Source organism: Brassica rapa, chromosome A06 (assembly GCF_000309985.2).
Source record: "Brassica rapa cultivar Chiifu-401-42 chromosome A06, CAAS_Brap_v3.01, whole genome shotgun sequence".
Classification (NCBI taxonomy): Eukaryota; Viridiplantae; Streptophyta; class Magnoliopsida; order Brassicales; family Brassicaceae; genus Brassica; species Brassica rapa.
The window spans coordinates 12899443-12908467 of NC_024800.2; the positions used below are offsets into that span (position 1 = coordinate 12899443).

Sequence of the window (9025 nt, forward strand, 5' to 3'; positions counted from 1 at the left end):
GAATGGTCATGTCAGCAACCGAAGTCTCAAACAGTTGGGTCCATATTGTTCAAGTTGCTTCTGAGTCGATGTTACCATCTTTGTCAACAAAATTTTATAGTTTAATCCAGTGATGTCATGAAATTAACGAAGCAAGAACCACAGAGCATTTTTTGGCAAATAAGAACCATAGTTCATATTTACGGTATGTGACGAGTTGCTGACTAATATAAAAAACCATAGTTTATGTTTCATTAAATTCAATGAAAACAAAAACAGATCTCATGAATTTTTTTTTTTACATTTTTGACCACCAAGTTAAGTAGATACTAGAAAAACAAATGAGGAAGAAACACAAGCAAAAATTAATGCATAACCAAATATACATTTGTCATGAATTAGTTTTTTTTCTTGAAATTTTCATGAATTAGTTAAAAAAAACAAAACAGAAAAATAAACAAAACATTTAGTGAAAATACATATATAACTTGGGCTTGGAGAAAATTTAGTCAAAAAAAAATTATTTAGTGAAATTACATCATGTAATGCAAAAATACAGAATATGAAAACAAAAATATAAAAAAACCACAAGGACAAAGAAAAACCTAATTTTACAATATTTTCACGTTTAATAAAACATAGGCAAACGACATAAGAGTGGATCAAGTGAAATTTGTTTTTAGGTTTTTCACTAAAATCGAACTTCAAAAAAAAAAAGTAATGATAAATCCACAAACAGTGATTGATACTTAATCAAAACAAAAAATTTACAAAAACAAAAGTTTTAGTTTTTAGAAAATTTTAGATATAAAAAATAAAACAATAACAATCTAGTGAAAATACATAATATAATTTAGTTTGACAAAATTTTAGTCAACAAACAATAATTTAGTAAAAAACATAATCAAATAAAAATATTTATTTAACAAGAATAAATAAAGAAAAATTAAAAGAACACAAAAGAAAAAAATCCATTTATGATGTTATTTTCACGTTTTATCATACTGAGAAACAAAGATAAAAACGAAAAAAAAAGAGGAAAACAAACACACATGTATGTTTTCCCTTTTGCAACAATGAAAACCACACATATAATCATTGTAAGACATATATGTTCTTCTCATAATGTAATCAAGAAATGTAACATTACTGTTTCCAATTAATTATGGGACATTTTAATAACCCAATGAATTCATTTTTTTTTTTTTTAAAACTAAAATAATCCAATTGCAACAATGAAAGTTCAAGCAAATAGTTGCAAATTCCGAACGAGTGAGACAATACACAACAAACTAATAAAGAACACATAAGAGTAGGCATAAAATAGATGACCTACAACATAACAAAAAAAATAAAGTAATTACATCGCCTAAACAAACATAAAACAATATCCCATTACAAAATTAAAACTATGACAATATGTAGTTTAGTCAATTAACGAATTTGACTCTCAATATTCTGACATCATACATAAGAAAAAAATTACAAAATAATGAAAAAAATTAACATAATTAACCCTATTAAACTAAAAATAAGTACTAGTTAAAACACTTTACAAATTAAAATCCTTGTGTGAAGAACTGACAAACCCTTAATAAAATAGATAAAAATAAAATAAAATATAGACAAAGCCGTAATCAAAGTTCGAATAAAAGGAATAACAAAGATGACAGGAATCTGAAAAATATATAAAATAAAATAGAGAGATAGAACCATCAATTTGATCAAAATAAAATTCAATTTTGGTAAACATCAAATTTATTTGCATAAATGTGTATATATAAATGTATATATATAAATAAAAATAATCATAATTCAGGTACGATATTATGGAAGTCATATATAAATAGTTAAACAAATATCACTTAACGTGATCAAGAAGCACTCTTATGGAAATGGAGAGTATACTTCATTACTCAATATATCAGCACTTTGGAACATATTGTAAAGATCTGATCTCGATGATTTAAAATCTACCGGTTTGGCTAAGTTTTTCTATAGGTTTGAACGAGCTATAAATTTGAAAAGAAGATTTCAAGATTTCACAACTGGTTACCATCCTCGATCAGAAAATTTATTAACTAAGACTGCATGAGTATTTTATAGGGAGTTGTACTTTGTCGGTTGTTCTATCTGATTTGGTTACCAAGAACACATCTAGTTTGAGAAACAGAATAACGTTTTGATGTAAAAAATCGTTTTAATATGATTTATAAAATCAGTTTATAAATATGTGTGCTATAATGGCAAGAATAACTCGATGGACAATGCTACATAACCCCAATACCTCGTTGTTCGGGTGTTTGGTAATGTGATTCTCTCCCAATGGTTAATGCCATAAATTTGATGTTGATATACATTTGGATCAACTGAACCTATTGGATTACTTTTGGTAAATATTATCACTAGGTCGCACAAAGGATGTAGACAATCCCACCTTTTTTCCTTGGATATAAAATACCACAACCACATAGAATTTTTTGTTTGGATATGAATCAGCAAACAACAGTTTCGTTCACAAGAAACAAGTGAGATTTACTCTCAAAGAGAAAAATATCGAATTCAAAATTATTAATCGAAAATCATGTGTTTGCATACTTGAAATGTTTCTTGAGATCTGAAAAATGAAAAAAAAAACATGCGGTCAAAACTTTAAGTGAGAAAACTAAAAGCTAGAAAGAACATTAAGAACTTAGAGTGCACCTTTGACTCTTTTTTCAACTTGGGCCCTTTGATGTAAAAAATACTTATGGGTTCTTCAATCCTATGGGCTGATGATCTCGTCATTGGTCCAATCGGAATGCATAAATATTATTCAAATATAACATTGGATGATTTGGACAACTCGTAAATTTGGTCCTTAGCACATTGGATGAAAAATTGGGAGACATGTTTGTCTTTAATTCCCATTCATCCCATCTTTATTCTGGCTTAACTAGATTCCTCACTTGGTGAGTTAGCCGAGTAATATAGTCTTCAAAGTCTATTTTGAGCTCCACTTCATCCATTTCCTTCTTAATCTTCTTTGTTAGCCTTCTCTGATCATCACAATCATTGATAGGACCAGCCATGATCATATCATTCCCTCTTGCACCACCTACCAGGCGTTCCTCTCAGTTGAGAGATTGGCGTTCCTTGAGAAAGTCTACTACATAAAAAATTATCTAGGTAAAAAAAAACTGTGAATCTTTCTTATTGTCTTCTTTCATCTTAATATAAAATCATTTCGTACATAAGGAAGAATGTCATAAACATTGAAGTTTGATGAAATATCATACTTACCATGAAGATCGATTTGATAATAATTGTCATTAGTCTTCATGATAACTTGAAATGGGCCATCTATCCTTAGCATTAGTTTGGATTCCATTTCAGATAGAATCTGGAAATCGTTCTTTTCTCAAGTGAATCCACACTAAATCTCCCTCACTAAAATGTTTTTTTATTTGTGTTAGCCTTTCTTTGCATGCTTCTTGTAAGACTTTGTTTGTAAATCCTCATAATTTAACGGTGAGAAACGCCATTTAAAAACCCTAACGTCCAAAAATAAGTAAAAAAACTCCAATTTTTAAGTAAGCCAAATAAATCTTAAACTGTTAAATTTTCCCTAGATTAATCCTAAACTTCTGTTGACTCGGCCTTTTTAATCATTTCGAAGTTAACCATTAGTTAGACTTACACAGCTGTTAATTATTAAAATGGTGCGACCCAATACCCTGATTTAAATGTATACATGCCACTTTTGGTATAATTCCAGCTAGATTTGTCATCTCTATTGGATTGGCTTATGGCCGAATTCCGAAAAAGTGGTATATCTTCTTGAGCCACCAAGTTTTCTAACATGTGGACATTCCACGCTGTCATTCTTGGATGAACCACATGCCGCTGGTCGAGCTGGCCTAGCAGGTATCGTAGGGATCGAAGGATCTTCCCAAACTCGTATTTGATCACCCAAATGCATCTTCTGTTTTATCCCTAGAGACAATAGTGTTCTTCCTGACATCAAACTCGACCAAAACATAAGAAGGAGATTCAGGTTATGTTACCCGCAAAGGTAAACATAGTCGATGATACCTTCCACGGAGAACTCTTGAAAGAAGAGAATCTAGGAATTGATCAATCTCCAGAATTTGTTTGCCAGTAAAGCTATATATTAAATTCATGAATTAATCTGAATCCAATGCCGCCTTCATCTTTTGGACTACAAAGGTTTTTCCACGCATACCCCATTTAGGTGGATTCGAACTCCACCAGAAGCGTGCAACGGCACTTGCTAACTTTTCACAAATCTCCAAGGGTAGCATAAAACTAGACATGATATACGTTGGAAGAGCTAATTCTATAGCTTTAATAAGAATTTCTTTTCCACCTTTCGTTAGCCATCTAGCTGACCATACATTTGATTCTATAATCAACTATGTCCTTAAAGAAAGCAAATTATCTGCACTTTGATCCACTTGTGTCTTATGGAATTCCAAGGTAAGTGCCCATTCCTCCTTCATTATCAATACCCAAACTGGATTATATTTCATGCTTTATGTTTACAAGAACTCTTTTTCCAAAAAGAAGCGACGACTTCTCGAAATTAATACATTGTCTCGATACTTTCCCATATACCTTAACTACTTTCATTACTTCATCAAATTCACGGGATTCTGCCTTACAGAAGAAAAGGCCATCATCAGCAAATAACAAGTGAGACACCAGGTTCTAGCACGTGCTACGCGCATCCCTGTTATCTTTTCATGATTCTCTACGTGATTTAGAAGGGTAACGAGCGCTTCCATACATAAGATAAAGATGAAAGGAGAAAAAGTATCTCCTTGACGTAAACCTCTATCTGGAAAAATATTTCCTCTAGGTCGGCCGTTCATAAGAACTTGATTCTCAACCGAAGAAACACATCACATAATCCATTTGATCCAAGTTTCAGATATCCCAGTTTTCCATAACTTTTTGGATAAAATCCACTTTATTTGATGACCATTCTTTTATGTCATCCATCCAGTTTTTTTCTAAGAGCATGGAACATCTGTTGCGCGATCATTATATTATCTGTAATTTGCTTACCCGCGACAAACGGTGGTTGGGTTTCCGAGATACGCTCTGGGAAAAAGTTCTTCAGCCTCTGATATAAACTGATTGGATGAAACTGCGCCATCTCAGAAGGCTTATCTTTTTTTTGGAATGAGAAAAATATTTGTATCATTCAGTCCATGAGCAACGATATCTTCAAAAAGGAATTCATTTACCATGTGAGTCAAGTCTCCCTTCACAATATCCCAAAAAATTTAGTAAAATAAACCACTCATTCCATCTGGTCCAAATGATTTTTTGGATACATCGCAAAATGGGTGAGCTTTACCTCCCATTTTGTAACATGAGCAATTAGGTCCTCGTTCATTGCATTTGTGATTGTGGAGGCGATATTCACCAAAATAGAATCAATTTTTGTTGGATTTGTGTATTCAGAAAGTGTTTTGAAATAAATAGTAGGAATGGCTACTAGTCCTTCTACATCTTCTACGATATTTCGTGAGTCATCTATGAACCGTGTGATCCAGTTTAACGCACGCTTTTGTTTTCTGAGATTCATATAAAAGATAGATTTAGATATATATATATATATATATATATAAAATTTTGCGATGTAGCATATAAATAGATGAACGTAAAATATAACAGGCATATTTTATATATTTATAAGTAAATTCATTATCAACAAGATTTGTTCGCGAAGTCTCTCATTTGGCTTTCGTGATTTATCCCTAACCGTACTGATTTATATATCTCTAACTTTCTCAAGTATTTGTTCTTGGAAGATAACAAACAAATATTTTTGCTAATTTAGTCACCAAATTTTTTTTTTTAATTTTGCATCTTATTTTGTGTTGAAATTACACCACCAATAGAAATTACATAAAATTTGGTGTTTTGGTGTCAATTTTGTCTTATCATCTCCAACAATGACATCAAATTTTATACCAAAAGTAATATTATGTATTATTATTTGATATTTTTAGTTCTAAAACTTTTATATTTTTATTATTTTTGATTGATAAATAATTATTTTATCACATCTATATTATTATTTATATATTTATTATTTGTAAGTGATAAATGATTATAGTCAATTAATAATTTATTTTGAAAATAAATATAAAAATACAATTTTAATTTTTTAATTATGTGAAAATAAATTTAAAATACAAATAATACAAGATAAATTTATTTAATTACAAATTTTATAGCAATTGAACTATATTATTAAATGAACCATTTTAAATTATGTATTTTAAAGATTTTATACGATGAATAATGTTATGTATAACTATTCACATTGTATAAAATTTGGTGGAATAGTGTCAATTTTAGTCAAAATAGGGGTGCTTGGGACATATTTGAAAGTTAAACCTATAAATTACGAATAACAGATTAAGTGATGAGGTCATTTTGGCAGAAAAAAAGAGAAAATCTGGAAACACTATTCCTTTCTCATAAATCAAAGAGCCATTCATCCTCTCAAGCTTTTGCATTTCTCTTCTAATAACACAAAACTCATTCATTAGGGCGTTCCTGATCCCGCCGCCAAAGCACTTTATTCTCGAATCACTTTCAAAAAGATCTCGATCGATTTCACCATTTTGCAGAAAACCCCTAGAGAGGTCGTCGATCATGAAGTGTTGCCAAATTCGCTCTGTAAGTTGGAGATCATCTTAATCGCCCTGTTGGCAACTTTTGCTTCTGGCTATGCTTGAAATGGAGTTTGGGACTCTAGTATTGTGTATATGATTTTCATGGAATTGGCTGATTCCTTTTGGAACAGGTGTTTTAAAACAACTGAATTAGCAATGTCCAAGCCCGTCATGCTCGTCTGTCTACTAGTTATACTTATAGTCACCTCTCAGTTTGAATGGAGACAACCACTCGTTGACCTTGATGCACCCACCACCATCTCTCAGAAACAGCAGCAAATTTCAGACAGGGAAGAATCTGTCAAAGAGAAGGCACTGGTTCCAGCTATTTCTATGTGTTTGTTTTCTTGTCGACGAAAATAGCTTGATTATTAAGAGACAACTCATGAGTATCCAACTGGATATTTGTTTTCTCTATCAATTTCTCTCTTAGTAATCTACATTTTCCTTTATCTTGAGGGCTGTCTCTTATTTCTGTGGATCAGGAGTGAGTAGCAACGCTAGGATCACAGGTTTGATTTAGACTTCAGTGACCCTTGTAATAGTTCCGCATCCAAAACTTTCGATTAGGAGCTAAACATGATATGATTTCTGTGATTATAACCTTACTTGTAATAACACACGTTGCAGAATGGTGACAGATAAATGTTTACTTTATTTTCTGATAGGATAGTTCCTACTTTAGGTATTTCAATCTTACTCTACCATTTACAATTAGCTGATATGTCCGAAAATCTGCTTTCTTTTCGTGTTTTTCTCCCAGGGGAATATTGAATCTAACTGCAATATTCACCAATTTGTTGCAGATCATCATATCGCAAGAGAGACATATCCAGAAGCTAAATGAGCTTGTCAGGAGTCTTCAGTTGCAGTTGCTACAATGCAAGGGAGACAATGGGACCCAAAATGCCACCAAAAGCTTTCATTCAGATAAACATTTCATCGAGGTCGAGAGGAAACAAATCTTCCAAGGCTAATCTCCCTTGCAAAAAAATGAAATGATACGTCAATTCATTTGAAAGAAATATCACTCTTTATAATGTGTTTCGGTGTTGTATTGTATTTATGCTGATGTTCATATTGAGAAAACTTTGCTGATACATTATAACGAGGTTGATAAATTTTAATATAAATATCCTAACCTACTTACAACGAACTATATTCATTGTTTGCATGAGTTCAATATTGGCTTCAGTGAAATGACCCATCTCGTTTTGGTCAGCCAACATTTCACATTTTCCTTAACAAGACTATTTCGGCCCGGCTAGGACGATCTGACACACGCACGCAATATCTTGTTGATACTCTTTGATCACCTAGGGATTTGGATTCTCGCGTATCACAGAAAGCTAGGAAAACAACAAATTAAAAATTACTCTAGAAAGTAGGCCTCAAATTATTATCCAGGATTTGGATTCGATTCGAGATCCGTTCCGGATCCACTTCAAAAATAGAATATCCGGAACGGGCGAATCCGGATCTGGATAGTAAAATCTCGGATCCATCACTTGATTATTAAGTCTGGATATCCGGATCCAGATCCGTATTTTTAAAAGGTTTTATTTTTAATTTTATTAATATATTTGATATATTATTATTTATACATCAAATTAATTACAAATGGCGCGAAAAGATTCGATAACTTTTTTTCTGATATTAAATTTTATAAATATCAACCTGTAAACGGGAATACGATTTTGATTACAAGCGGATTTGAACATAAGCATCCTAATTCCAAGATTTCTAACTAGCTTCGCTCGACCCATGTTCCCGGCGCGTTCCGCTAGATCGTAGTTCAAGTCTTTAATTTGGGAAAGGTTACCGTTCTCAACCATTAGCGCTAATCATAAGAAGGAGAGATTCACCTTGTTGCTCGGATGACGGGTCTTCCCGTGCCACTTTTGGAGTAGCTGGTTCCTGATGATCTCATCCAAACTTATTATCATCATCGTTTTTGAAGTACAAGCGAATAAGAGATGGATGCACCAAAAACACTTACCAATTGATTCCCGGGACCAAGCCCTGCCTCAGTCACCACGAGCAAGAAAACGGGTTGGTTTCACCACCACATACTGTCAATAGTCTCAAACACCTGCAAAGATTAGTCAAAATGCATCACCACACAGTCTCAAGAGAAACTTATGATGTCCTGGGAGGTGAGCAAACACCAATTGGGAACATCGAAACGGTCAATGACAACCCGAGAACCGCCTCGCCAATTGCCACCCTTGATAACCAAAGGCCGGTTACTTTGCTGAGTAGACCCAACTCCAGTGTCGACATAGGTAGATACATTCAGTTTAAACCAGAGGCCCGACTCCATAATCTAAAGCCGTCACCTTCACTTGGGA

The 9025-nt window shown here is 32.7% G+C and overlaps 1 protein-coding gene across 2 annotated transcripts; it reads left to right on the forward strand.

Moving 5' to 3' along the window:
* Positions 1–6415: 6415 nt before the first annotated feature.
* Positions 6416–8406, forward strand: LOC103848070. Of its 2 annotated transcripts, XR_004448507.1 has the most exons (4): positions 6416–6678; positions 6806–6986; positions 7481–7766; positions 8318–8406. XR_004448507.1 is itself a non-coding variant. In XM_009125056.3 (3 exons), the coding sequence occupies exons 2-3, from the start codon at positions 6831–6833 to the stop codon at positions 7649–7651; spliced, it is 327 nt and encodes a 108-aa protein (XP_009123304.1). In that variant the 5' UTR covers positions 6416–6678; positions 6806–6830; the 3' UTR covers positions 7652–7819. The 2 variants fall into 2 exon arrangements, 1 of the variants encoding a protein (XP_009123304.1); XM_009125056.3 differs by lacking the exon at positions 8318–8406 and having other exon boundaries at positions 7481–7819.
* The last annotated feature ends 619 nt before the right edge of the window (positions 8407–9025 follow it).

Bases quoted from the DNA above. Each gene is read 5' to 3' on its own strand.
- LOC103848070 (XM_009125056.3), top strand. From the start codon at position 6,831: ATGTCCAAGCCCGTCATGCTCGTCTGTCTACTAGTTATACTTATAGTC. The intron at 6,987-7,480 runs GCACTGGTTCCA...AATTTGTTGCAG, and splicing joins AAGAATCTGTCAAAGAGAAG to ATCATCATATCGCAAGAGAG.